Raw genomic sequence first — 27,885 nt, forward strand, 5'->3', positions numbered from 1 at the left:
ATGAATGACTTTCAACACTTGTTCGTCAGGTTGAAAACTCTCCATTCTTTGCTCATGAACAAGCAAAATCCCATGAAGTTCATCAAGACTTAGGGTGCTCAAGTCGTTGGCCTCCTCAATGGAGCACACCACGTAGTTAAAATTTGGGGTTAAGGATCGAAGTATTTTGCTGACCACTGCGCTCGGGTCCAATGTTTCACCATTTACCTTCATTTTATTGACTACGGTGAGAGTACGTCCCAGGTAGCTATCAATTTTCTCACCGTCTTTCATGTTCAGCAATTCGAACTCCCGTCGTAGTGCTTGAAGTTGAGCCCGTTTAACTCGTGTTGATCCTTGGTATTTCTGCTGCATGAACCTCCATATCGCTTGTGACGTGCTTTTGTCTAGTATTGTTTCAAGGACTTCTCTATCAATAGCTTGAAACAAGTAGTTCTTTACTTTCATATCCTTCAGATTCGCCTCAGTAGCATTCCTCCCCTGTGCCTCAGTGGGCGTGGCTCCAAGTTTCGGTATGCCTTCTTCTACTAATTGCCACAGTTCCTTACTGCGCAGAAAGTTTTCCATGGTCATGGACCAGAAACCATAGTGGCCATCGAACTTTGGAATGGCCGGTTGAACAAACTTCTCTGGTGCAGACATTCTTACTCTCACACTTCTCACTGATATTGCCCACACTCTGTACCAGATTGCTCTTCACACAAGATCTGGATAATTTCTCTCTGCACACGTAACTCACTTTCTGGATCAGGCCCTTTACGGAGCTCTGATACCAATTGTTGTTTCTTTAGGTATGTGTAAATCTCACAAGAGAATATTATATTATTCAATGCAAAGAATGACTTATATAAGCCTTACAGACTCTGAAAAAACAAACTAACTGCAACTGCATACTGAGTGGCACTAAACTAGGAGTAAATAATGCAACAAATAAAGACCCGTTCAGCCCTATATTTCAGGGGCCTTATTCACACGTAAATAACTAACAGTGGTCTTGTTCATCTCATCTCGTGTGGTGGTTGCATCGTCTGAGTCCCAACTTGCTATGGTCATGTCCATGTCGTGCGATGGTTGCATAATCTCATTCTTGTGTTTCGGTGATCATCTGATATTGGGTCAGAGAGAACAGTGTTGGTCCGTGTTTTGTATAGTGCAAGACATTTCATTTTAATTGGAGTTTTTTTATTTATTGGGGTGCATATCTACAGGGTTTTTTTTGGTAAGTTGGGGTACATATTTGCATTTTGTAGTTGAACTGTAGTTTTTTGGTTTTTTTATTTGGGCTGCAGTTGTTTTTAGTTGGAGTGCATATCTACAACAATATTTGGATACTTTGCTCTTATATAATTCTCATTAACTACTAAATGTATAGTGGTGGGGACTTATTTGTTTTAATTATTTTCAATAATTATATTATTAAAATATTTTTTCAAATAAAGTAAACTCTTACAGTCTATTGGTCGAGTTTACGAGTTCTCAGGAGAGTTCTAGCGAGTCTAGGATTTAAGGTTTAGATAACCTTTAAGTGTGGACAATAAAAACAATGGACCAAGGCAAAACACAAAGAAACCCCAATAGCCAGAGATAAAAGGGAAATAAAGACAGAATGATAGACAGAAATAGTCAAGAGAAACGGTTCTATTTCTTGATAGTAAGCTGAATCAAGAAAAGGAAGTTCACACCTACACTTTGAAAGAACCACAGCTCCTCGTACATGAGACTTGGTTTGAATCAATGGCTACAACTAGAGTTTTCTGGTTTAATCGCCACTGCTATTTGTGACAACCAACGTCCTTTGAGTATGACCACTGATCACAAGGACAGGCTTCTTCTCTCCATGTTAATATGATTGAACTTCTCGAGAACCCATATCAACTAGGGACACCAGATCCGGAGTGCTTGCTGCATGAAGACTGCTATGATGCTGCCCATTGATATGTTGATGACATTGACTGCGTCATTGTTGAGCTGCAAAATATATAGGAAAGTAATCATAAATAACTAGTGCAAAATTACATCTGCGTACTGCTACCAGATATACATGTTAAGCTGGTGAATGTAAAAAATGAAACCCAGTTTTGAGCGCAAAGCTGTATCATGAATGTGTATACAAGCTAGCCAAGACCAATCTTCCATATTTCATAATTTTTTTAATTTGGACCAACATTTAATCTTATTAGGAATTTCGCATTCAAGAATTCCATATTTGAACTCAGATAAAACTAGAACACATGTACACAAAATTTAATAGGCTAGATCAAACAGATTTTTGTCATAGATCTGAAATGAAATATTAGTGCTTTTTTGAACCTACCCATTTAAATCCTTCCTTCTCTTGCAGTGCAGCACCAATTACACTCTCGCCAAGATTAGCAATCTGAGCAGCTAGTACACATATAATTGCTTCATGTGAACCAACCTGTTTAATAAAAATACAGAAGCAAGTCAGAAACAGAATTTAAATTCATAAAGTCATCAGCAAATGACCATAAAGTAGTAACTACATATGTGAGGATTCTTCTACACTGACTTTGCAGTAGAGGTGATTTAAATGGGAGTCAAGCTGTGTTCCGTGAACTTGTAGGACCAATAATGTTTAGTTGCATAATTTGCACTAAATTTCACATTTTACCCCTATGATAAAGTTTTAATTAAAAAACACAAGAAGGCATTCATATAGTTCTGCTCCTATAACTTATATTCTATCCCTCACAAAAACTGAAACAGGGAAATGTAAAATTATTGAACTTGTTTGTTTTCTTTTCCATTCCCTTTCTTAATACCGAATTGCTTTCTCTATTAAACCAAACCTAGGTGCCTACTTTTCCAATTTCATAGGCATGTCTACTACAGTTTAGTGTTGTTGAGGCCCTTGCTTCAGTTCTAACAGTAAAACTATGGTTTATGTTATATGTCAAATGAATCCCATTTAACAAGTTCAAAGTTATGAAACAACAAATGAGAGAAAAATTACTCATTACAAGGATTCACAGCTAAATTTCAGGAAAAGTACCTCAACTCTTCGTGATGATATGTTGTATTTCATACTATTATTAGGTATTTTAGTTAGGAAGGATGACATTAATTGATGTTTAGGACTTAGCTTTGTACATTTGGTGGGTCCCATCCATAATGAGTCTGTTAGGACAGAAAATAAGGACAGTACATGGAAGGTGTATTATAGGAGGAAAGTTAAGAATAAAGGATAAGGGGGTTGGTTAGTTAGTTAGTTATGGTTGGTCTTTAAATAAAGACCAATCCGGTAAGGGAAGGGGGATGATTTTTGTATGTCAGATTTGGTGAGAGGATAAGACCTGTGTGAAAGGAATCATTGTTTCCTTTGTCAATGTTCTGGTTGTTTTGTACAGTGCTGGAATAATAAAACAGAGAGCTATTCATTCTTTTTCTTCCCTGAAGGACTCCTCTACATCCAGCACAATCTCCATTGCTCTCATTAATTCTTTGGGATCATGAGGTCTGATTTGGTTACGAATCTTGGTCTGCAACCCAGCAAAAAATTATCCCAGCAGCTGTTACTCCTCTGTCTGTGGTGCTAAAAGCTCAAAATCTTGAATGTATTCATCAACTCTTCCATTCTGTTTGATCTTTGCCAGCTTCTCAAAAACAGAACTCCTCTCCTTTCCCCCAACCCAAACCTCCTATTCAGCGCCATGGAAAACTCTTCCCAAGAAGGATTCTTGGAATTCTTTCTCCAAAAACTTAACCAAGGACAGCCACTTCCTTCCATACTGATGAAGGCCAGTTTTAATCTTTCCCTGCCTATGACATTCTGCACCTCGAAGAATTTTTCTGCTCTGGCCAGCCACCCCATTGGATCCACTCCCTCAAAGATCGGTAATTCCACCCTCCTAGACCATGGTTTCAACTCCCCTTCATCTTCCACATCCGACTTGTTCCCTTGCCTTGACCATTCTTCCTTTCTTTCATCTCCATTCACCGAACTCTCTCCTCCTTCAGACATTTTGTCCCCTTTCTTGAGGTCCCGCAGCATTTCCTTTATGTCCAGCATGCTTTCCTTCAACCCAGTAATGTCTGCTCTCATTTCCGCCATCAATCTTTCTTGTTCGCTGATCAACTTCTCCAATGCAACTGTTCTCTGTTCCATCCTCTCTTCCTCCCTCACTGATTTTCTTGTATCCGGCAGGTCGGACCAAATTGATAGGATCCCAAAAAGCAAAACCAAGATTCACTCCAAGAACACAAAAAAAGAATGAATAGCTCTCTGTTTTATTATTCCAGCACTGTACAAAACAACCAGAACATTGACAAAGGAAACAATGATTCCTTTCACACAGGTATTATCCTCTCACCAAATCTGACATACAAAAATCATCCCCCTTCCCTTACCGGATTGGTCTTTATTTAAAGACCAACCATAACCAACTAACTAACCAACCCCCTTATCCTTTATTCTTAACTTTCCTCCTATAATACACCTTACATGTACTGTCCTTATTTTCTGTCCTAACAGAGTCTTTCCTAATTCTTTTAGTTTTCAATGGATCCTATCTTTATTTTTTGAGTAGTTTATATGTGCAGTATATCCTATTTAGTTTGTATCATAACAATTTAACAAATAAAATAGCAGTCATCCCTTTTTGGTGTTCAATGATCAGAAAGCTGATCTGTGCATACTAAACCTACCACTCACTTTAAAATAATTTAAAAATAAAATCAATATCATGCTATTAAATGCCTTTTCAACAAATAAGTGCTACGCCAACCTCATACAAACACAAATCAACTGGCATGGAAATGCACTCCCACCCTAAAAAGCCCTAATGACCATTATTAGCCTTGCAAAAGTTAGAACTTTACCTCACACAACTGATCCTGAAAAGGTTGCCCTTAATTCAACCAAATCCCATTTCCACCACAACAGATCAAGTTAGTATATTTAACCTTATAATGACATAGTATTTTTACTATTTCAAAATCAAGTTACTAGCAGTTCAGACCCCACAGCTTCCCCAATGCCAAAAACAATAATATTGTAGGTTTTACAAGCCATCAAGGGGAGGACATGAGAAGCCTACTGGCTATCAGGACGCAAATTATAAGAGCACAAATCAAAATTAATGTATTAGAAGCTCTAAAAAATTATAAATTACTCTCCCTGTATATACTCAGAAAACACTACATTGCTCAAATATTCAAAATTGAGGGAAGTGGTTAATTAATAGCAGAGTTCGTGATCTAGGGATAAGTGGTTGTTTATTTCTCTGGCATAAAAGATGGAGACAAATTATTTCAGTCCCAAAATGCTAGTGGTGGCTGATTATTTTTGGGAAGTATATTCTCTATTTAGTGTTTCTGTTAAGAATTTGTGATTAGTATAGATGTTACAGAGACAAGAATTACTGAAGTACCTCACCCATGAGAAAACTGACAAATGCAAGAACTACAGAAGCTACAATTCCAGCCAAGGTTCCTTCGACGCTAACAGCCCCTTCTGTGCCTCTTGGAACTACCTTAAACGTTGTAACTAGGTACCTGGATATTATGCCAGAAATTTTTAGAATTGATTATCATAATTCACATTTAACAATTATTGAGAAACTACTTTAGTAAATTCAGACCAAAAATACTAGTAGTGGCCATAAAGAAAATTGTACAAGAAAATATATTACACCTGGTTATGTTATGCATTGAATTCACAAGACAATAGGCATTGCCAGCATAATCCATGCACCACAAAATGTTTTACACCAGGTTAGCTTCCAGTTGAAAAAATTATCAACATTACAGAATAGCTTAAAAGATCTCTGCATCAATACAGAATCATGATTCTTTGAGGGATTTCGACAGTTCATGATACAAAACTAAAATAAGGGGAAGGGGAAGGGGAAGGGGTCAAGGTTCCATGGTTGTAAAAAACAGTTTGCAACTGCAGCTTTAAGTTCAACTGTAATGTCATGGTTTTTGGGGTCTCTTGTGATCATTGCACCCACAATTGTGGCCACACCAAAGGTACCCACAATTTTCCACAATATCAGAGGTAGAAATAAAACCGTATTTGCAATTTAAAACCTTAGGGTTCTACAAAAGCTAACATATAAAAATGCATGACAATTCTTCATAAGTAGATCTTGATAATAAAATACATACTCACGTTGTTTTTCCATATGCCTTCCCAATCTCACTTGAGACAGTGTCACTCAACTTGGTACAGAAACTGGCAACAAACCCGAGCCTCCAAAGCCGAGAAAATGCCTCTCCCCCAACACCAAAAATAGTAAGGAAAGCGCAAATGCAACCAGCAGCACTAGATCCAATAACACTACCAGGACCCCTTCTTCCTCTTCTTTTTTCAGCAACCCCCTGAGCCACTTTCTGCGCCATTTTAACCTTTGTAACAGCTGTACCCTAACAAACCCCAAACAAATCAAATCCAACGAACACAAGCCTCAAACCCAGCAGCAAAAGAAAGGAAAATTCTCACACCCATTTTCGGAATTGCGCAGAACTCCATGAATAAGCAATCCTTCTCTAAAAAATTTATCATTTTCCCCATAAACAAAATCTAAAAAAACCTCCACACCCACTTTCAGAATTGCATATAATTTCAAGCAAAATCATTTTTTCCCTCAAAACTAATCTCTTCCAAATAAACTTAACGAACAACTTGATCTCCCACACCGATTATGAAAACTCAACGAACAAACAAATTTGATCTCGACAGTTCACTCTCAGACAACACATTCTGAAAACAGGGAAAAACCACCAGCCAAATTTACAGCTCAACGAATACCCAAATTTGATCTCAACGTCCATCACTTTCAAAGACCCTAGATTCCCACTCCAGAATAAAAATCAATAGCACTCCCATAACCCCCAACTTTACACTGAAAAAAGCAGCACCTTCAAAACAAACTTAGCAAGAGAGAAAATTGAGCTCACAATAACAAAGTAGACGGCAACAAGGAAGAACCCAGAAGGCCCAAAAGCGCGCCAAGTAAGCGTTCCGAGCAGAAAAGCAGCACTGATGCCGGAGAGAGACAGCCCAGTGACCAAAATCGGAGAACCCAAAAGAAAGATTATGGCATTGCTGAGAAGCGCGGAGTGCCAAGTGGCGGGAGACGATTGCAGGAGGGAAATCGCCCCTCCAACGGCATCTTGGATGGACGAGGCGTGCATGGGGCGAGGGAAAGAGCGAAGAGGGCGAGGGTTGAGGAGTAGAGTGGTGGGTTTTGGAAAGAAAGAAAAGGGTTTGAGGTGGAAAGAAGAAGAAGAAGAAGAAGAAGAAGAAGAAGAAGAGGAAGAAGAAGATGAAGAAAAAGAAAAAGGAAAGGAAGGCAGTGGGAAGGTGTGGAGAGTTGAAAAGGCCATAAATTTGTATTGCGAGTGATGGCGTGAATGGGAATTCAGAAGGGAAAATGAGAGAGGGTTACACCAAGTCGCTGATTCCATGGGGTGGTTGCGTGTTGGGAAGTCTCTTCAGTACACACCACCAAGGATCACGGTGGCAAATGATCATGGTAATTTTACTCAAATGAATTCCTAAACCCTGAAAATCTTACAATATTTTATGGGAAAATAATTTGTAATAGCAATATATAATTTAGCCATATTCGTTGATTATTTCTATCTTTATATTATTTAAATCAATATAAAATAATTTTATTCAATATTGTTGTTACTAAGAAAGTCTCTTTTCAAGGGATAAAGGATTAAATTTTCCATGAAATACCAAACTCTTGAGTTGTTACTTTTATTGGTATGTATTTTATATTGATTTTAATAATATAAATAAAAATATATATTTGATTGTAATCCAACTTTCAATTTTAACATAAATATTCAATTATATTTACTTTTTATATTCATAATAATTGAGATCATACATTAGTTTAAGTATATCATAACTATGTGGTATCAATCTTCCTGATAAATTGATAGTTGTGGTTGTTTAATTTTTATATTTTATTATATTATAAAAATGTTAGAATTAAAGGCCTTAAACAAAAGGGGGATGAATTGTTTAATGAAATATTTTCGAAAATTTTGGACAAGAATGAAGATTAATGCAGAATCATAGAAGAAGCAATCAGATCAACCAAAAAACAATTTTTTTTAAATTGATTCTAGAAAATCAATCGGTTGTTTATGCGAATCAACCGATTGTTTTTATCAGCACTTTGCAAAAACATAGATCAAATAGTTTTAATAGCAGGGAGGGATAGAGAGATTCAACACACAAAGTTTATACTGGTTCACTCTTAACTTGAGCTACATCCAGTCCCCAGAAACCCCTGGGTATTTCACTAAGTAATCAACCACAGATTACACAACACAAACACCAAAGAGGTGATCTTAAACCCTTCAAGAACACTCACCCTCTTTGAAACACAAACACTACGAGTCAGAACACCCTCTGATTGTACACACTAGTATATTACAATTTTACAAATATGAATTGAAACACGAGTAAGAACATGAATGATACAAACCGACAGATAACTAAGTACACAACAAGTACTACCCAAAAGGGTCAGTCATCTCAAGATACAAGGTCAGGCCCCACCAAGCCTCGAGAAAGAATCAACAAAAGAAGAAGTTATAAACCCGAATATTAGAAGTTCTCCCTTTGGTCTTCTTAAAAAATAGAATATGTTTGTAAATAATTTGGGCTCACTTTAGGGGTTCAAATAACAAAGATAGGCTAGAATAAGGTGTCTTTAGTATAATACGGGGTGTAGGTAGCATTTTAGCTTGTTCCTAGCCCTTTTGGAAGATATTTTGACCTAGTTTCTAGAAGGACAAGGCTAGGATGCGGGTTTGACTTAGTCAAACCCTAAGGCTACCCATTTTTCCCTTTTCCCATCCTACTCTTTTAGCTTGTTCTCCAAGGCTCCTTCACCTATAAATAGGATGCCTACCTAGTGTATTTTGCAAGTTGAAATTAATAGAAGAAGAGTTACTATGCACAAATATTGTGTGAGCTTGAGTGAGTGTTGTTAGAATGGATGGCTTTAAACTAGAGGGGGTGAATGATTTAAAGAGGGTTTTCGCAAACTTTTAAGATAAGAATGAAATTATCTCAAGAAACAATTGATAAGAAATCCAGTTTGCCAAATCAACAAGCAAAAACAACAGCACCAGAAAAACAATCGGTTGTTTCACAGAAACAATCGGTTGTTTATACCAGTTTGCAAATATCAAAACTGAATTTAAAGAGTTTAAGGATAGAGAGAATGCACACAGATGTTTATACTGGTTCACTCTAAACCCAGAGCTACATCCAGTCTTCTCAGAAACCACTGAGGAATTCCACTGAGCAATCAAACCTAGATCACTTACAACACAACCAAGAAAGTGACTTTGATCCCCTCGAGACACACACTTCTCTTGGCCAACACACCAACACTAAGAATGTTGATCTTGATCCCCTCAAGAACACACAACACTTCTCAGCAAACACACAAACTAACTTGTTCAACAGAATACAAGGATTGCACTTGTTACAGAAGCAAATCTAAAATCAATACAAGCAGAAATCCTATCTCACACTCTTTGATCAATCACAAACTCTAAGCAATCTCAACTCTTTGAAAAACTCAAACTTGTATTCAGAAGATTGTTACTCAAATCTGTTTTTTCTGAATTTATTCAAAGATATTGTTTGTTATCAAATCTTAACAAACTTATTCATTGCATTTAATGATTGGTCAAAGCATTTAAAGACTGGAGCGTAAACAGTTAAAGCATTTAAAGCTTAGTCAAAGCTAAAACAGTTTTTCTGTTATGGTACCAAAACAAACAATCGGTTGTTTCATCGAATCAATCAGTTGTTTTGGTTTTAACAGTTCAACCATTTGAAAACAATTTTCAATCTTTTCTAAAAACATCTAAGTATAAAACAATCGGTTGTTTCGACAAAACAATCGGTTGTTTTTCACTTAGTTAGAAAAACACTTTTTCTTTTAAAAGATTGAGAATGCTTATGCTATGGATTCAATCTAGAGTGGATTACAAAACTCAAACTACCCCAGATCCTAACTAGACAGCTCAGCAACAGCAAGCACAATCAAGCCTTCAACATCCTTCAAAGGGTTTTGGATTCTTCAAAGCTTGAACACCACTTGATTCAACAATCTCCCCCTATTTGATGAAGAAAAATCCCTGATGCTTGTGTTGTACCTGATTGAATCTGAAGCAGTTCCTGCAAGATACAGTTTCAAGCAAAGCATAAAACTTCTGATAATTGGTTAGCACAGAAACAAATACAGAAATTCAGAGCATAATATTTGAGTAAACCATAAGCAAATATAGGAGCAACAACCTATAAGGTTTCACTCATCCAAACTATTTTGCAGAGAAAAAAAAACTGAAAAATAAACACAGCATATATCTCCCCCTATTTGTCTTCACAAATAGACAAAGAGAAGAGATAAACAAGATAAGAGTTTTGATTACATCAGAATTAAACAGCAAAAGCAGCAAAAACGAAAAGCTGATATAGCCAACAAAAACAATCGGTTGTTTCGATACATATCTACCGATTTTTTTTCTTCATTCATCATCATCAGCAAACTGAAGGTCAAAGATTTGATTCTGGACAGCCTCGATTTGTTCATCTAGAGACATGAAGCGTGCATCCATGTTGTTGAAACTGTTATCAATGCTCTGGAAGTTGCTTACACACAGATCATGGAGATTCATTTGGTTCTCCGCAAAGCCATCAAGCCTATTGACCATGTATCTCTCAAAAGAAGACATGGTTGGCATTCCAACTTCCTTATTTCTAGCACCAGCACTGGGTCCAACATCTTGATGTGCTTTAGGTAGATCTTCATGTTGAAAATCCATATCAGTAGGTTCATCTTGTTCATGATCAGCAGCAGCACTAGATGAGGCACCAAAGTCACCATCTTTGCTAATCCACTTGCCACCTACTTTGGTAAAACCCATTTTGCTGAGTGATCCATTGTTCAACTCTTGAGTTGACTTGACCAACTCAAATGTTTCATCTGTTGAACTAAGTGGTGTTCAAGCTTTGAAGAATTCAAACCCTTTGAAGAATGTTGAAGCCTTGGTTGTGCTTGTTGTTGTTGTGCTGGTTTAGTTTAGTTCTGGGTAGTTTGAGTGTTGTAATCCACCCCTTGATCGAATCTAAAGCATAGGCATTCTCAATCTTTGTGAAAGTAAAATGTTTTTCAAACTAAGTTAAAACAACCGATTGTTTTGTCGAAACAACCGATTGTTTATACTTAGATGTTTTGAGAAAAGATTGAAAACTGTTTTCAAATGGTTGAGCTGTTAAAACCAAAACAACCGATTGATTCGAGGAAACAACCAATTGTTTGTTTTGGGACCATGACAGAAAAACTGTTTTATCTTTGACTGAGCTTTAAATGATTTAACTGCTTACGCTCCAGTCATTAAATGCTTTGACCAATCTTTTAATGCAATTTAAGAGTTTGTTAAGATTTGATAACAAACAACATCTTTGAATAAAATTCAGTATAACAGATTTGAGTAACAATCATTTACAAGATTTTGAAAAGAGTTTTTGAGTTTTTAAAAGAGTTGAGATTGCTTAGAGTTTGTGATTGATCAAAGTGTGTGGAATAGGATTCTGCTTGTATTGATTTCAGATTATCTTCTGTAACAAGTGTAATCCTTGTACTCTGCTGAACAAGTTTCATTTCTGTGTTTGCTGAGATTGGGTGTGTGTTCTTGAGGGGATCAAGATCAGCAATTTTAGTGTTGGTGTGTTGGCCAAGAAGAGTGTGTGTCTTGAGGTGTTCAAGGTCACTTTCTTGGTTGTGGTGTAAGTGATCAAGGTGTGATTGCTTAGTGGATTTCCTCAGGGTTTTTGAGAAGACTAGATGTAGCTCAGGATTTGGAGTGAACCAGTATAAACATCTGTGTGCAATCTCTCTATCCTTAAACTCTTTAAATTCAGTTTTGTTTGTTATTTGCTGGTATAAACAACCGATTGTTTCTATGAAACAACCGATTGTTTTTCTGGTACTGCAGCTTTTGCTTGTTGTTTTGGTAAACTGAATTCTTTATCAATTGCTTTCTTAAGATAATTTCATTCTTGTTTTAAAAGTTTGCGAAAACCCTCTTTAAACTATTCACCCCCCTCTAGTTTAAAGCCATCCATTCTAACAATTGGCATGATGAGCTTGGTTCTTGAAAGATATTCAAGTTGATCCTAAAACTATTTTTTAAATGGCTGATAGACTACCTTTTGGGGAAGGTGCTTCAATTAACAGACCACCTCTGTTTTGTGGTTTGAACTACCAATTTTGGAAAGTGAGAATGAAAATATTTATGGAATCACTTGACAATTTGGGATGCAATTGAAAATGGTCCTTTTATCCCAAAGCTTGAAAAGATGGATCTTTCATTGAGAAGCCATGGTCTCAATGGACTGATGCAGAAAGCAAAAAGGCCAAACTCGATTGCATTGCCAAAAATATTATAACCTCTGCTTTAAATTCTGATGAGTTTTTCAGGGTCTCTCAATGCAAATCATCAAAAGAAATGTGGGACACCTTGGAAGTCACTCATGAAGGAACAAATGAGGTGAAGAGAGCTAGGAAGCATGCTCTAATCCAAGAGTATGAGATGTTCAGAATGCTTAAAGGAGAAACAATTGTTGAGGTGGAGAAAAGATTCACGCACATCATCAATCATCTCATGAGTCTTGACAATACCTTTGATAAAGAAGAGCTGAACATCAAGATCTTGAAATGTCTTGATAGAGCATGGCAACCCAAGGTAACTGCTATTTCTGAATCTAAAGATCTAACATCATTAAGTGTTGCTTCTTTGTTTGGAAAGCTTAGGGAACATGAGTTAGAGATGAATAAACTCAATGTTCAAGAGAGTGAAGACAAGCACACAAGGAGCATAACCTTAAAAGCTTCCAAGCACAAAGGAAAACAAGAATCCAGTGATGAGGAAAACCTTAGCTTGCTGTCAAGAAAGTTCAGCAAATTCCTAAAGAGAAACCACAACAAAGACAACAACAAAGATAGGTATGGAAACAAGAAATCCAATGATTTTAATTCCAATAACTATACTTGTTTTGGTTGTGGTGAGCAAGGTCATATAAAGGCAGATTTTCCTAACAAGAGTAAGGAGAAAAAGCCTAGCTACAAGGAAAAGAAAGGCAAGATAAAAAGAGCCTACATAGGTTTGGATGAAAATGAGGTGTCATCATCAAGTTCTTCATCAAGTGAAGATGAGAAAGCAAACATCTGCTTGGCTGCTGAAGATGATGATGAATCTTGCAGCTCAAGTGAGGTAAGTTCATGTGCTTCCTTGAATGAACAAAATTAGAGTGAATTACTTGAAGCTTTTCAAGAAAATCATGATGAAGCTAATCGATTGGTTCTTTCAAACAACCGATTGAAAGAACTTAACAACTGGCTAGAAAAGAGAGTGAAATCACTTGAAGATGAGATTGAAAAATCTAAAAATGATTTCATAAATCTGGAAAACCATTTCAAAAATGCTTCTTGCAAGTGTGACACTCTCATTTGCGAAAATTGTGAAAATCTTGAGAAAAAGGTTCACTATCTTGTTGAAACTATGGACAAGCTTTCAAAGGGGAAATCTAACTTTGAGAATGTCTTGGCATCTCAAAGCTGTGCTTTTGGAAAGACTGGCTTGGGTTTCAATCCATAGAACCAACAAGATAAGTTTAAAAAAAAAAAATCAAGAAAGCCAGTGAAACAACCGATTGTTAAATCGAAACAACCGGTTGTTACATGCTTTTATTGCATGAAAAAGGGTCATTCGGTTAGATTCTGCAAAATAAGAAAATTCTCTGTTCCTAGAGGCTACATGAAATGGATTCCTAAAGGGTGTGAGGTTCCAAATGAGAAAAAGAAATCTATTGGACCCACATTTGTGAAGGGACCAAATCTTGTTGCTTGAACTCATGTTTGTGCAGTAATTCTAAAGAAGTGTGAAGGACTAAGTCATGTGATCAAGTTCTTGGAAGAAAAAGACAATCATTGAAGCTGAATCAATGCTATGCATCTGTCCAAAGGACCTCAACAGTGAAAAGAGGCTTCTTGATCATAAAGCACATGGCTAATTGAAGAATTAACATAAGGATAAGACTTTCCTTTTATTTGTTCTTCATTTCTGTTTTAAAGTTCTTTCTCATGGTTAAAAATCTTTTTAATATGCTTAATGTCATCTGCTTTGAACTCTTTCTGCTCATGGTTAAAACTCAAAATCAGTTTTAACTGCTACAGAAAAACAACCGATTGTTTCTTCGAAACAACCGATTGTTTTAGGTCTGACAACACTGTGAAGAAATCTTTTTAATTGCTATTTTGAATTTCTATCCGTTGCAGATCAATTCAAAGAGAGAATCTTGGTCAAAGAATCTGTGTTGAAAACTGATCACGTTCAGAGAGAAGTTACAGCAGTCATAAAGGAATATATTCCAAAATCTTGGAAATTCAAGAGCCTTAATGACTAGTCAAAGATCACATGTGAAGACCATGTGATTTTCAGCTTTTTCTGATGTTTTATGTGCAGGGCAGAGTCAAGTCCTCTCTCTCTGAAAATCAGGTACCCACTCATAACATTGAATGCTATTTGATTCTTTTTCTGCTATAAAATTTGGTGCAGCTGATCTCTTCCACAAGAACAACCAATTGCAACATCTCTTGCAAAAATCTGTGAAGTGAGCTCTTCTCTGTTTTCTTCTCTGCCATCATGGAATCAACTCCTCCCACCTCAAAGAGAGTCAAAACCAAAGCTGTAAGGTCTGGAGGAAGGCTAGAAGGCTTGTTTTCTGGAGATAATGATCTTATTGAGAGGTATAGGTATGAAACAAGTATCAAAAAGATAAACAACCCCAAGGTTGTGTGCTTTGATTGTGATCTTGCAGGGGACTCGATCGTTGAAGGTCTTGCCACGTCGATCTCTGTCTTCCGCGATAATGTTCCCAACACTTCCCAAGAAGCTCCCAGCGAACTTGCGAAACACAACAAACGACGCCTCTAGCGGCCGATTGCACTCCGACGCTCAAGTCAGCCACCCAAGACCACCAAAGAACTGTTTACTAGGAATCTCAGTGAGACTCGTGCACTCCGTGATTCTCCCTTTCTCTGTGTGTGTAAAAACCAGTTACTTGCCACAATGAAAGCGTACCTTTGTAATGAGCGTGGAATGCCTTTATATACTCTGCCGCGCGCCCAAGTTATTCGTGTACGAAGTAACTTAGCGTGTTTCCTTCACTGGGTGTCTCGTGCAGCCTCAGCGTGAGTACCAGGTATCACCTATCGCGTGAACGATCACCTCTGTTTTGCTTCATGCACGTTATGGGCTAAGAGCGCACCAATCACCGACCGACTGCTAGCTCCCTTAGACCACTCTCATGCATGGTACTGCAAAGCGCATAACCTCTATGATCTCTGATACTCTGCCACGCAAGGCTCGCATGCAACGCTCTCGCCGGGAATCCCTTCTCGTTCCCAGCTTAACTGCGTGTGACACGACGACCGATCGGCCTCGTGGTACTTATCTAGACAATGATCGCGCATCCCTTCTGATCACCGATCACCCTTCAGGTGACCTTCTTTAAGAGACATCAGCTTCCCCGGCCCACGTGTCCCACTAAGAACGGCCCACGTGGCCATCAGTCGCTGACGTCACCCTAAACCGATGACCGACCGGATCACAAGCCCCCCAGTCTCGAGCTGCATACTCTTTTTCAGCGAAGAGACTAAGTGTCGTTCTCGGTGGCCACGTGGCAAGTGACGCCACGTCACGTGCCACATCACGTGTTGTGCTTTAAGTGACGTTACGCTTTCCTTCCTTAATCTTGCGACACGTGTGCGCATCAATGGCTAGCGTGAAACGTCGTTTGCATTTCCCTTATTCAAAACTTACGCGCCTCCACTGTTCCATTATCTTCCTCAACACGTTTCCCTGCAACTCTTGAACCCTTCTTCTGCGATTCATCTTCTCCATTCCCAGGCTACCAAAAACCGTTCGCGATCAACAGAAAGGTACCCCCTTTCCTCATCTGTGGTATATTTGAATACCTTATACCGATTGCATTGCTCAAAAACTGCATTGTGCATACATCATGGGTCGTTTTTTCTCTTTTTTTTCCTGCACTGTACCAGGGCTTCTTCTGGTTTTTCTGTGTTTCACCTCTTCTTCCTCCTCGTCGCTTTCATTCCTCTACCCCCTTCGAACCATAGCATTTTGCTCCCTTCGTCTTCCTCTTGTTTTTCATTGATTCCTCACCTTTTTCTTTCTTTCTTCATTGTAGCTACTGACAATGGCTCGCACAAAAACCACCGCGCGCCTTGCTTCATCTTCTGGTGCACAGCCTTCCTCCAGTGCACCTTCATCGCCTTCGACGAGTGCAACTCCCTCGACGAGTACGCAACCCGGGGCGACGCTTCCTCCACAAGGCTACGCGCAGGCGTACCAATGGGCTCCCCTCCACCTGCTCGCCGAAACGTCTAGCCAGCTTCCTGCCGACCATCTCGCCACCCTGCTGAAGAGCGTTGCGGACGAGCCTTCATGCGCTCTCGACAAGGAGGATGACCGAAACTTGGGCGTGCGCATCCCCCCCGAGGCATGCCAATATGTGTGGATGATAGGGCCACCAACGGGGTGCCCTTCACCTTCATCTACTCAGCCATCTTCAAGAGGCTGCGCCTCCGACTTCCCTTCACCTTCTTCGAGAAGGAACTCCTCACTGAGCTGAACGTCACTCCTTGCCAACTCCATCCAAACGCTTGGGGCTTCATTTGGGCGTTCGAAATTCTATGCAACCATTTCGGGCACCCTCCATCAACCGACGTCTTCCACTACTTCTTTGAGGCCAAGAACCCGGGTGATAGGTCGTGGGTCAGCTTGAATGGCGTGACAGGGAGGGTGATCTTGGGCTTGTACCAACAGTCCTTCAAGGATTGGAAGGGCAGATTCTACATGATTACCTCCAACGAGCACAACCCCGCCCTTCTCGAGGGCTTCCCACTCTACTGGGTCCCTAAAGTGGAGTTTAGGAAACCCCGAGGCTTGGAGGTCATGGCCCCATACGAGTGCGAGCTGTGCGGCCTTCTCTCGAGCTTGGGCGCCAAGTTTGGCTATTCCACCCTCATTAAGCACGAGTTCGACGCTGAAAAGCTCGAAAGATACATTGGTTTGTCTTCTCTTCTTCCCTTTTAACTGCCACTTCTCCGGGCATGCGACCTCGCGCTTGTCCAAGATACCCTTTAAACATGCATTCGCTAATTATCTTTCTGCGCTTGAAATGCTTTCTTGAGCCTTTGCATGCTAACCCTTTGCCATGTTGGACTGGTGCAGATATGACTTCTGATAAGGAAAGACGACAAGGACTGCTTGCTCTAGCCAGGAGCCGCCGAGGCGCCTTTTGAAGCGGAGGCGACCGCCGAGCCTATTCCCGCCTCCCCCATCTCGGTCGCGCCAGCTGGAGGGCCCGAGACCAGGGGTGATAAGAAGAGGAAACGGTTGGTGAAGGCTCCCACCACCGTTATATCTGTTGAAGAGGAGAGCTCGGGGTCCCCCCAACGAAGAAAGAGGGGAGTCGAGGGCCTCGAGGGAGATGCTACTCCGATCCCTCAAGCACAGGCTTCCCCTGAGCGCCCTCCTTCACCAGCCCCCCTTCCCTCCCCGCCCCCAGCAAAGTCACCCCCACCGACTCAAGCAGCTGGGAGCGGGGCCGCTCGTTCGGAGGGAACTCCTCGCCCCCCACCTTCACCGTGCCCTCAAGGCTCTGCCACCACAACCGAGGGTGGTGGCGAGAGTTCCTTCCAAGCGACGGGCTCCAGCTCTGAAGGGCTTACCAGGGTTCTCCGACTGACTAAACAACTGATCCAGAATCGCGAGCTAGTTAAGTGGAGCGCCAGCGAGGTGAACCTCCAGTTAGCCCGTCAGATGGTGCTCTCTCTGGAATTCTCCACACAACATCGCCGCCTCGAAAAGCTGGAGGGTAAGATGAATGAGCTGCTTAGCCAACAGGAGTCGCTTCAAAGTGACTATGAGGCTTTGCAGAACACCAACGACATGTTGAAGGACATGTTGGAGGAAGCCAAACTGGGGCGCGCCCTGCAAGTCCAGGAGACTATCAAAACGGAGATGCTGATGGGGGATGCCGTCGCCGCACTTGACTTCAAACTGTTGGAGACCACGGGTAAGGCCCTCCAACTTGAGGCTGAGAATGCCTTCATGCGCCAACAGAACGCGAATATGGCGGAGGCCCTTGCTGCGGGCGACCAAAAGCTCAAAGAAGCCGAGTCTGCCATCGCCACCCTGACCACCGAGAAGGTCGTGCTCGAGACCGACAAGGCTGGGTTCGAGGTTGAGAAGGCCAAGCTCTGGGAAGAGGCTGCCGATACCTTTGCTGAGGGCTTTGACTTTGCCCTCGAGTAGCTCAAGTATGCTTTCCCAGAGGTCGACCGCTCTCAGCTATCCATAGAATTCGAGGTGGTGGACGGCAAGGTCGTTCGTCCCTGATCATCTACAGCCTTCGCTTTTTCCTTTTTCTTGTATAAACTTCTGAACATAAGAACTCTTTACTGCATATATTCAGTGCCTTCTTTCTCCTTACTGCTGTGTATGTTTTTAGTTGCTAACTTATTCGGACTTAGCGCGAGCCTTCCCCGTATTTTCTATTTCTGCCTTTGCCTGCTACTAACCACGCTTGACGATTGTTCTTGGCGTGGCTCTGCCTGCTTCGTAAGAACTTGTCTAGACGATGCTCTATCCGCCGATGACCGATCGGGGTGCCATAACCAACCACTCACCAGTCATCGCGCCTCTGCTTTCTCCTTATACCTTTCTAGATTTCTTGTCGCTCCAGCGCTAAGTGCATAGAGGACTCCCACGCTGATCGATCTAGGATGATGCCTTGTTTTTGGGGAAATAGTGTTTCTCGATAACCCTTCTTGCCTGCCCCAAGGTCATCGAACCTTAGAACCTCGGGTAGTGCTCCCATCTTCTCACTCCTGGGGTGAGAAGGGGTTTGGCTAAGAGTTCTACTGAGCCAATATTGATGCTATTCCACTTGGGTAAAGGCGTTTCTCGAAATCCTTCCTTTCCCTTCTTGGGCTTACTAGCACCCCTGGCGTTTCGAACCTTAGCTGCCTGCACTCACACCTGGGGTGAGGAGGACTTCGAATCGGTCGCGAGGGGGATTTTAACTTTAAAACTTTGCAAACCCTTGTACTGATAACATCTTTTTATTTATGGGGAAAGAGTGCCCCCTTGAACTTGTCCAAATTGTTTGTACTGGCCCGAAAGCGCGGCTACTCTACAATCTTTAACTAAAATAAAGTTTTAAGTGCGTGGCGTTCCACGTTCTGGGGATCACCCCTCCATCCAAGGTCTCCAGCCGATAAGCGCCGTTCTCCAACGTCTCCACCACTCTGAACGGGCCAGTCCACTTGGGGGACAACTTGTTTTCCATCTCGTGTTGATGCGCTTTCCTCATCACCAGATTTCCCTCATGGAACTGCCTCGGCCTCACCTTGGAGTTGTGCCTTCGTTCCACCCTTCTCTTCACGGCTTCAGCACTGACTCTGGCTTCTTCTCGTACCTCGTCCAAAAGGTCTAGGTTCACCTTCCTCTCCTCGTTGGACTCCTCGGCCACGAAATTCAGAAATCTTGGTGAGTTTTCTTGTATCTCCACAGGGATCATAGCGTCTGACCCATAGACCAAGCTGAAAGGTGTCTCATGGGTGCTAGATTGCGGAGTGGTGTGATAGGCCCACACGATCCTGGGAACTTCTTCCGCCCACGTTCCCTTGGCCTTTGCCAACCTTCTCTTCAGCCCTCTGAGCAGTACTCGGTTGGCCGATTCTACCTGTCCGTTCGTTTGAGGGTGTTCTACCGAGGCGAACACCTGCTGTATCCCCACCTCCTCGCACAGGTTCCTCAGTTGGTGACTCGTAAACTGGGTGCCATTGTCAGAAACCAAACGCTTAGGCACTCCGAAATGGCACACAACATTTTTCCACACAAACTGTTGAACCTTGTGAGCGGTGATCTGCGCGACCGGCTCTACCTCCACCCATTTCGTGAAATATTCGATGGCGACGATCAGAAACTTCATCTGCCTTACCTCCAGGGGAAAAGGTCCCAAGATGTCGATTCCCCAAGTGTGGAACGACCAGGGGCTGTGAATCAACCTCAGCTCTTCAGGGGGCGCCTTGTGCCAATCTGCGTGTTGCTGGCACTGCTTGCAACGCTGAGCGTAGCCCACACAATCTTCCCTCAGCGTTGGCAAGTAGTACCCCGCACGGAGGACTCTACTCGCCAAGGCGCGACCGCCGACGTGGCTCCCACATACTCCCTCATGGAGTTCTGACATAATCCTCGTGCATTGCTCCCCGTGCACGCATACTAACACCGAATGGGTGAACCCGAACCTGAAGAGATCCCCATCGATGAGAGTGAATTTGCTCGAGCTTTTCTTTATCCTCTTTGCCTCCGTTGGCTCCAGTGGAAGCACCCCATCCGCCAAATACCGCTGGTACGGCGTTATCCACGTGTCGGCCCTTCCAGCGGCGCCAACTTCCATCACCTCGTCGGATCTCATCGGTCGGGCTCTCACTCTCGGTGCTCTCAAGGTTTCTTGAGTGAGAGCCCGATGACCTACCGCCCCTCGTTCACTCGACTTGCACACCTGCAGCACCTGGTTGTCCGTTACGAACGCGCGAGGCACCTTCAACGTCTCCTGAATGACGGTCCTCTTTCTCCCCCCCTTGCCCGAGCTGGCTAGCTTGGCGAGCAAGTCGGCTCTGGCATTTTGTTCTCTCGGCACGTGGATAAACTCAAACTCTGCGAAGGACACCTTCAAGGTGTGCACATACTCAAGGTATGCAGCCATCTGTGGGTCTTTGGCCTGGAATTCTCCCATTACCTGCCTGGTGACCAACAGGGAATCGGTTTTGGCCACTAAACTTCTCGCTCCCATCTCTCTTGCCAGCAACATACCGGCGATCAGGGCCTCGTCCTGGTTGTTGCTGGCTTTGAAGGCGAAACGTAGAGACTGCTCGATCAGCACTCCGTTTGGGCCTTCTAGGATAACCCCCGCGCCACTCCCCTGTTGGTTGGAGGAACCATCCACCGACATGACCCATCGAAAAACCGAGCCCTCCGATGGTGCAGCGCCCGACGACAACTCGACGACAAAGTCCGCAAACACCTGCCCCTTGATCGGTCCTCGGGGCTCGTATCTGATATCGAACTCAGATAACTCTACGACCCACTTTACCATTCTCCCGGCCACATCTGGCTTCTTCCGCACCTTCTGGATGGGGAGATCAGTCATTACTACGACTGTGAAGCTGTGAAAGTAGTGGCATAGCCTCCTCGCCATCTCCGCTAGAGCTGCCTTCTCCAGGGCTTGATACCTTACTTCAGGACCTTGCAGCACCTTACTTACGAAATAAATAGGTCTCTGGACCTGGTCTTGCTCTTGGACCAGAACTGAACTGACCGCCCTCTCCGTTACAGCAAAGTACAAACGGAGAGGGGCGCCCACCTGTGGCTTGCACAGTACCGGCGGGCTTGCCAAATATTCCTTTAGCTTAACGAATGCCTCCTCACATTCTTCAGTCCAAACGAACCTACTATTCCGCTTGAGACATTGGAAGTAAGGATGACCCTTCTCTCCTCCAGCGGACATGAATCACGACAATGCCGTCAGCCGACCAGTGAGTTGCTGCACCTCCTTCACCGACGTTGGGCTCCTCATTGCCATGATCGCTGCACATTTCTCGGGATTCGCCTCGATCCCCCGCTCTGTTAAGAGGAAACCTAAAAACTTCCCCGCTTCCACACCAAAAATACATTTCTCTGGGTTGAGCTTCAACCTGTACTTGGCGATTGTTGTAAATAATTCCTCCAGATCAATGACATGTTGCTCCTTCCCCCGTGAGGTCACCACCATGTCATCGACATAAGCCTGCACGTTCCTCCCCAGCATCGGCGAGAGCACTCTATCCATCAACCTCTGATAGGTGGCTCCCGCATTCTTCAACCCGAACGACATTACCTTATAACAGTAACAAGACCGCTCGATCATGAACGCGGTCTTGCACTCGTCCAACGGATGCATCCTGATCTGGTTATAGCCCGAAAATGCATCCAAGAAACTCATAAGCTGGCATCCTGACGCGCTATCCACCAGGGCGTCTATGCTGGGCAGGGGATAGGAGTCCTTGGGGCATGCCTTGTTGAGATCGGTGAAATCCACGCACATCCTCCACTTGCCGTTTGACTTCTTCACCAGCACCACATTGGCCAGCCACTCTGGGTACTAGATTTCTCTGATATGCCCCGCGGCCAAGAGTTTGTGGGTTTCCTCGTGGATCACCTGCCTCCTCCTTCTTTGGCGCACCGGTCGGACCTGAGGGTCCATTGCAAGACGATGGCAGAGGAAATCCGGGTCAATACCTGGCATGTTTGAGGCTGACCATGCGAACGCATCCATATTCTTCTCAATCACCCCGGAGATCTGCTGTCGCGTGTCCTCGCTGAGCGGTCCTCCCAGCTTGAACCTTTTTCCCCCGATCTCTGTCTCCACCCACCCCTCAGCCGGGTGGGGTCTTCTTTCACTGGCGATGACCGCCCTCGCGATCCCAGACTCGCGAGGCGCGATCACGCTTTCTCTCTCAGCTTTATCTTGGGCATTCCCCGAGCCCCGAGCACCGCTTCCTCCATCTCCACGTCGCCCTGTGTGCCTCTTACCAATGTTGCGACCTCCGCTCGCCTCTCGTCCACTCCCGGCGGCGGCGTTGAGGTAACATGGCACACATTTCTCCGCTGCTTGAGGCTGTTCTCGTAGCAGCGGCGGGCTTCCTTTTGGTCCGATTTAATGGTGATCACCACTCCTTCCATCGATGGCAGCTTCAACTTCATGTGCCTCGTCGACGGTACGGCTCCCAACTTGTTGAGCGTCGGCCTTCCCAACAGTATGTTGTAAGCGGATGGAGCATTGACCACCAAGTACTTAATTTTCTCGGTGCGGGCCACGATACCATCCGTGAATGTAGTCCTTAGCTCTACATAGCCTCGCACCTCCACCTGGTCCCCTGCGAAGCCATACAAGCACCCCGGATATGGCTTCAGATGGTCAGGGGACAACTGCAGCTTGCTGAACGTCGGCCAAAACATTACGTCTGCCGAGCTTCCCTGGTCCACGAGGACCCTGTGCACCTTCCTCCCTGTCGTGACGAGGGAGATAACTATTGGATCGTTGTCGTGAGGCACAACGTCCTGGAGATCTGCCTTGGTGAAGACAGTGTCGACGTCGGGGGAGTGATCTTCCTCCACCGAGTCGACTGCCATTACCGAGCGCGCGTACCTCTTTCTCTGAGAGGCCGTACACCTTCCTCCAGAGAAACCTCCCGCGATCGTGTGCACCTCCCTGTGCACCAACACTTCGTGCTGCGGATCCTTTGCTGGTGCCCCCGATGCTCGATCACCTTGCGTCTCCCGCATGTAATCGCTCAGAAAGCCACTTTTCACCAGCTCCGCGAGTTGGTGCCCCAACGCCAAGCACGTGTGGAGTGGGTGGCCATAAGCCTGATGAAATTCACACCACACGTTCTTCTTTCGCCCCAGTACCTTGTCGGTCTTCTCCGGTGCTCGCAGCCTTGTTGCTATGGCTGGAATGGCGATCAGCTCCGCCAATTCCACCACAAAATCAAACCTGGGGGGCGCGTTGCTCTCCCTCGGACGTCCTTTGTTCTGGTCCCTTTGAGGCTCGTAAGGGCGAGGTTTCCCCTGAGCCTTCTTCCCTTCTTTGGCCTCATGCACCCTCATCGGCTGCTGAGTCCTGCTCGGTCCTGTGCGCGACTTGGTAGAGATCGCGCTCTCCCTCTTCTCAGAAACTGCTGTTTCTGCAGTGATGTGCGCCACAGCACGACGTCTAATCTCCGCAAAGGTGCTGGGGCGATTCTTGATCAAAGATTCACTGAAAGGGCCGGCCAGAACCCCTTTCTTCAACGCATGCACCAGCATGTCCTCATCGTTGCTGGGCAGCCTTACCACTTGAGCCCCAAAACGGCTGAGGTAGTCCCGGAGGGACTCGCCTTGGCTCTGGCGGACGTCGAACAGGTCATACGACACCACTGGAGGTGCCCTGTTCACAATATACTGCTCCATGAACAGCTTCGAGAATTGTTGAAACGAAGTGATGTGGCCATCTGGTAGGCTTACGAACCACTCCAGCGCAATCCCGCTCAGGGTGCTCATGAACAGTTTGCAGTACACTGCATCTGAGCCTCCAGAAAGCATCATCTGGGTGTGAAACGCCGTCAAGTGCGTTTCTGGATCCTCCACCCCTGTAAATGAGGCCTTCACCCCCACCAAGCTTGGTGGCACCACTGCGCCCATTATCTCATATGAGAATGGCATGGGGAAGGTCCTGGGGGAGATGGTGGCGGCGACACTCCTTCCTCCGCCACCCTTTCTTTCTGCGCCTGTAAAGTCTTGCGCAATTCTTCGTTAACTCGATTTAATTCTTCATTCCTGCCTTGCGATGTAGCCAAGTCCTCTTGCATCCTTTCTTGCTCCACTCTTGATGCCGCCACATCATCTTGCAGCGCTCGCATTATCTCCAAGACTTGCGCCATTGTCACAGCTCCTTCTTCAGCTGATGGCGCGGGCGAAGTTTGCCTTGTCTTCCTCATTCATTCGGCAAAGAATCTAAAAAACAAACGAAATCTAACAGCACAGTGGATGGGATCACAAATTCACACGAGCCCCACGGTGGGCGCCAAATGATCTTGCAGGGGACTCGATCGTTGAAGGTCTTGCCACGTCGATCTTTGTCTTCCGCGATAATGTTCCCAGCACTTCCCAAGAAGCTCCCAACGAACCTGCAAAACACAACAAACGGCGCCTCTAGCGGCCGATTGCACTCCGACACTCAAGTCAGCCACCCAAGACCACCAAAGAACTGTTTACTAGGAATCTTAGTGAGACTCGTGCACTCCGTGATTCTCCTTTTCTCTGTGTGTGTAAAAACCAGTTACTTGCCACAATGAAAGCGTACCTTTGTAATGAGCGTGGAATGCCTTTATATACTCTGCCGTGCGCCCAAGTTGTTCGTGTACGAAGTAACTTAGCGTGTTTCCTTCACTGGGTGTCTCGTGCAGCCTCAGCGTGAGTACCAGGTATCACCTATCGCGTGAACGATCACCTCTGTTTTGCTCCATGCACGTTATGGGCTAAGAGAGCACCAATCACCGACCGACTGCTAGCTCCCTTAGACCACTCTCATGCATGGTACTGCAAAGCGCATAACCTCTCTGATCTCTGATACTCTGCCACGCAAGGCTCGCATGCAACGCTCTCGCCGGGAATCCCTTCTCGTTCCCAGCTTAACTGCGTGTGACACGACGACCGATCGGCCTCGTGGTACTTATCTTGACAATGATCGCGCATCCCTTCTGATCACCGATCACCCTTCAGGTGACCTTCTTTAAGAGACATCAGCTTCCCCGGCCCATGTGTCCCACTAAGAACGGCCCACGTGGCCATCAGTCGCTGACGTCACCCTAAACCGATGACCGACCGGATCAGATTGGCTGAAAAGTCAAAAGCTTGATAATGTAAGGAGGCTGCTCAAAGATCAATCTCTCAGAAAGTTCCTGGAGATGAAGGGAAACATTTACCCATATTTGGTAAGGGTGTTTTACACAAACCTAAAGTTTGAGGGAAACAATCTAGTTTCTCATGTGAAAGGTGTAGAAATGGAGATAACTCATGAAGTATGGACTGTTGTTGTTGGTCTCAAGTTCTCTGGGCTTAGAATCAACAAGGGAAACCTTGGTGTAGTGGAGGATTTTAACAAAATCCAATACTACAAGAGTTGCTTGAAGAATCAACATGCTCAAGTGAGAACATGCTCGGTTGGAGGTCTAAAGGTTGATGAAAGATTGCTTGCTCTCATTGTGACTTGGATTTTAACTCCAAGGGGGAGTAATCATTCTATTCTTACTGAGGAAGATCTAGTATATATTTTTTGCATCATGAAGAAGATCAAAATCAATTGGATCCACATCATCAAAGAGCACATGCAAAAGGCTATGAGGTTATGTGACTATCACTATCCATATGCTGTTTTGGTATCTAAATTTCTACTCTATTTTGAAGTGAACCTTGAAGATGAAACATCTGAGTTGGTCAAGTCAACTCAAGAGTTGAACAATGGATCACTTAGCAAAATGGGTTTTACCAAAATATGTGGCAAATGGATTAGCAAAGATGGTGATCTTGGTGCCTCATCTAGTGGTGTTGTTGATCTTGAACAAGATGAGCCTGCTGATATGGATGTTCAACATGAAGATCCACCTTAAGATTATCAAGATGCTGGACCTAGTGCTGGTGCTGGAAATCAAGAAGAAGGGATGCAAACCATGTCTCATTTTGAAAGACTCATGATGAATAAGCTTGATAGCTTTGGGGAGAATCAAAGAAACCTCCATGATCTTTGTGTTAGTAATTTCCAGAGGATTGACAACAGGTTTGACAACATAGATGCATGCTTCATGACTCTAGAAGAACAGATTGAAACTGTCCAGAACCAAATCTTTGATCTTCAGTTTGCTGATAATGATGAATGAGGAAAAACAACCGGTTGATGTATTGAAACAACCAATTGTTTTTGGTGGTTTTATCTGTTTTTACTTCTGCTGTTACTGCTTTAATTCTGATGTAATCAAAACAATTATATCTTGTTTTATCTCTTCTCTTTGTCTATTTGTGAAGATAAATAGGGGGAGATATATATGTTGTGTTTAAATTTATGTTTTTTTTTAGTTGTTAAAACAAGTTTGGATGAGTAATATTTGTTTATGATATTAAGCTCTAAACTTTAATTCTTATATCTGTGCTAACCAAATATCAGAAGTTTTATGCTTTGTTCAAAACTGTATCTTGCAGGAACTACTTCAGATTCAATCAGGTACAACACAAGCATCAGGGATTTGTCTTCATCAAATAGGGGGAGATTGTTGAACCAAGTGGTGTTCAAGTTTTGAAGAATCCAAACCCTTTGAAGGATGTTGAAGCCTTGGCTGTGCTTGCTGTTGCTGTGCTGGTTTAGTTTAGTTCTGGGGTAGTTTGAGTGTTGTAATCCACCCCTTGATCGAATCTAAAGCATAGGCATTCTCAATCTTTATTAAAGTAAAATGTTTTTCAAACTAAGTTAAAACAACCGATTGTTTTGTCGAAACAACCAATTGTTTATACTTAGATGTTTTGAGAAAAGATTGAAAACTGTTTTTCAAATGGTTGAGCTGTGAAAACCAAAACAACTGATTGATTCAAGGAAACAACCGATTGTTTGTTTTGGGACTGTACCGACCAGGTCATCGGGTGTGATGACGTGGACAAGTGAAAGGTAGGTGGTAAAAAAGTAAACATAGTCGCCGTATGTAGAAGCGGCGACTGGATATGCATAGTCGGTTATCGCCGAGACGTGTCGCTATCCGAGAGGAAGACATCACCTAAACGGACATCGCCTAAGTAAGACATCGCCTAAGTAAGACATCGCCCGAAGAGTCAACCCGCATGACGTAAGCATTTCACAGAGAGGGGGCCCACACGATGGGATAACCCTAAGTTGGGTGGCGGCACTGTGGGTCCCTCCGCACAGAATAAACGATCAAGTCAAAAGGGCACGTGACAGTGCCCACGTGCTCATTAAAGATCTTCAAGGAAGGCTGCATGCATGACACGTGTTTAATTAGGGCACTCGAACAGTATGATGGCGCGAGAAATACAGCGCTCAAGTTAGAGCCCAAGTGGCCATAAGATTATACATTGCACTCCAGATAAGGGAAGCCTATGGGCCGGATACGCTAAGATCCTAAAGATAGCGGCGCAAGG

The 27,885-nt window shown here is 43.5% G+C and overlaps 3 protein-coding genes across 4 annotated transcripts; all 3 read right to left on the minus strand.

The window, feature by feature from the left end:
* Positions 1-1,620: 1,620 nt before the first annotated feature.
* LOC137835237 (protein VTE6, chloroplastic) lies at positions 1,621-7,551 on the minus strand. Of its 2 annotated transcripts, none has more exons than XR_011085048.1 (5): positions 6,922-7,539; positions 6,134-6,387; positions 5,396-5,514; positions 2,315-2,419; positions 1,621-1,968 (listed from the first exon to the last, which is right to left on the minus strand). XR_011085048.1 is itself a non-coding variant. In XM_068643642.1 (5 exons), exons 1-5 carry the CDS (start codon positions 7,429-7,431, stop codon positions 1,876-1,878), a joined length of 1,086 nt encoding a protein of 361 aa, XP_068499743.1. In that variant the 5' UTR covers positions 7,432-7,551; the 3' UTR covers positions 1,621-1,875. The 2 variants fall into 2 exon arrangements, 1 of the variants encoding a protein (XP_068499743.1); XM_068643642.1 differs by having other exon boundaries at positions 5,391-5,514; positions 6,922-7,551.
* Positions 7,552-19,300: 11,749 nt separating this feature from the next.
* On the minus strand, positions 19,301-21,670 carry LOC137834068 (uncharacterized). Its single transcript, XM_068642134.1, has one exon. It carries the CDS (start codon positions 21,668-21,670, stop codon positions 19,301-19,303), a length of 2,370 nt encoding a protein of 789 aa, XP_068498235.1.
* A 974-nt stretch (positions 21,671-22,644) lies between these two features.
* LOC137834069 (uncharacterized) lies at positions 22,645-24,384 on the minus strand. The gene has a single exon (XM_068642135.1). It carries the CDS (start codon positions 24,382-24,384, stop codon positions 22,645-22,647), a length of 1,740 nt encoding a protein of 579 aa, XP_068498236.1.
* Positions 24,385-27,885: the final 3,501 nt, after the last annotated feature.

Source organism: Phaseolus vulgaris, chromosome 5 (genome assembly GCF_000499845.2).
Source record: "Phaseolus vulgaris cultivar G19833 chromosome 5, P. vulgaris v2.0, whole genome shotgun sequence".
Classification (NCBI taxonomy): Eukaryota; Viridiplantae; Streptophyta; class Magnoliopsida; order Fabales; family Fabaceae; genus Phaseolus; species Phaseolus vulgaris.

What these genes read in the sequence shown, in the direction of transcription:
- LOC137834068 (XM_068642134.1), bottom strand. Translation starts at nt 21,670, where the DNA reads ATGTCCGCTGGAGGAGAGAAGGGTCATCCTTACTTCCAATGTCTCAAG.
- LOC137834069 (XM_068642135.1), bottom strand. Translation starts at nt 24,384, where the DNA reads ATGGGCGCAGTGGTGCCACCAAGCTTGGTGGGGGTGAAGGCCTCATTT.
- LOC137835237 (XM_068643642.1), bottom strand. Translation starts at nt 7,431, where the DNA reads ATGGAATCAGCGACTTGGTGTAACCCTCTCTCATTTTCCCTTCTGAAT. An exon ending in TTGCCGTCTACTTTGTTATT is followed by an intron (nt 6,388 to 6,921) that starts GTGAGCTCAATT and finishes GGGGTTTGTTAG; the next exon opens with GGTACAGCTGTTACAAAGGT. An exon ending in TCAGTTTTCTCATGGGTGAG is followed by an intron (nt 2,420 to 5,390) that starts GTACTTCAGTAA and finishes TTTATTAAACAG; the next exon opens with GTTGGTTCACATGAAGCAAT.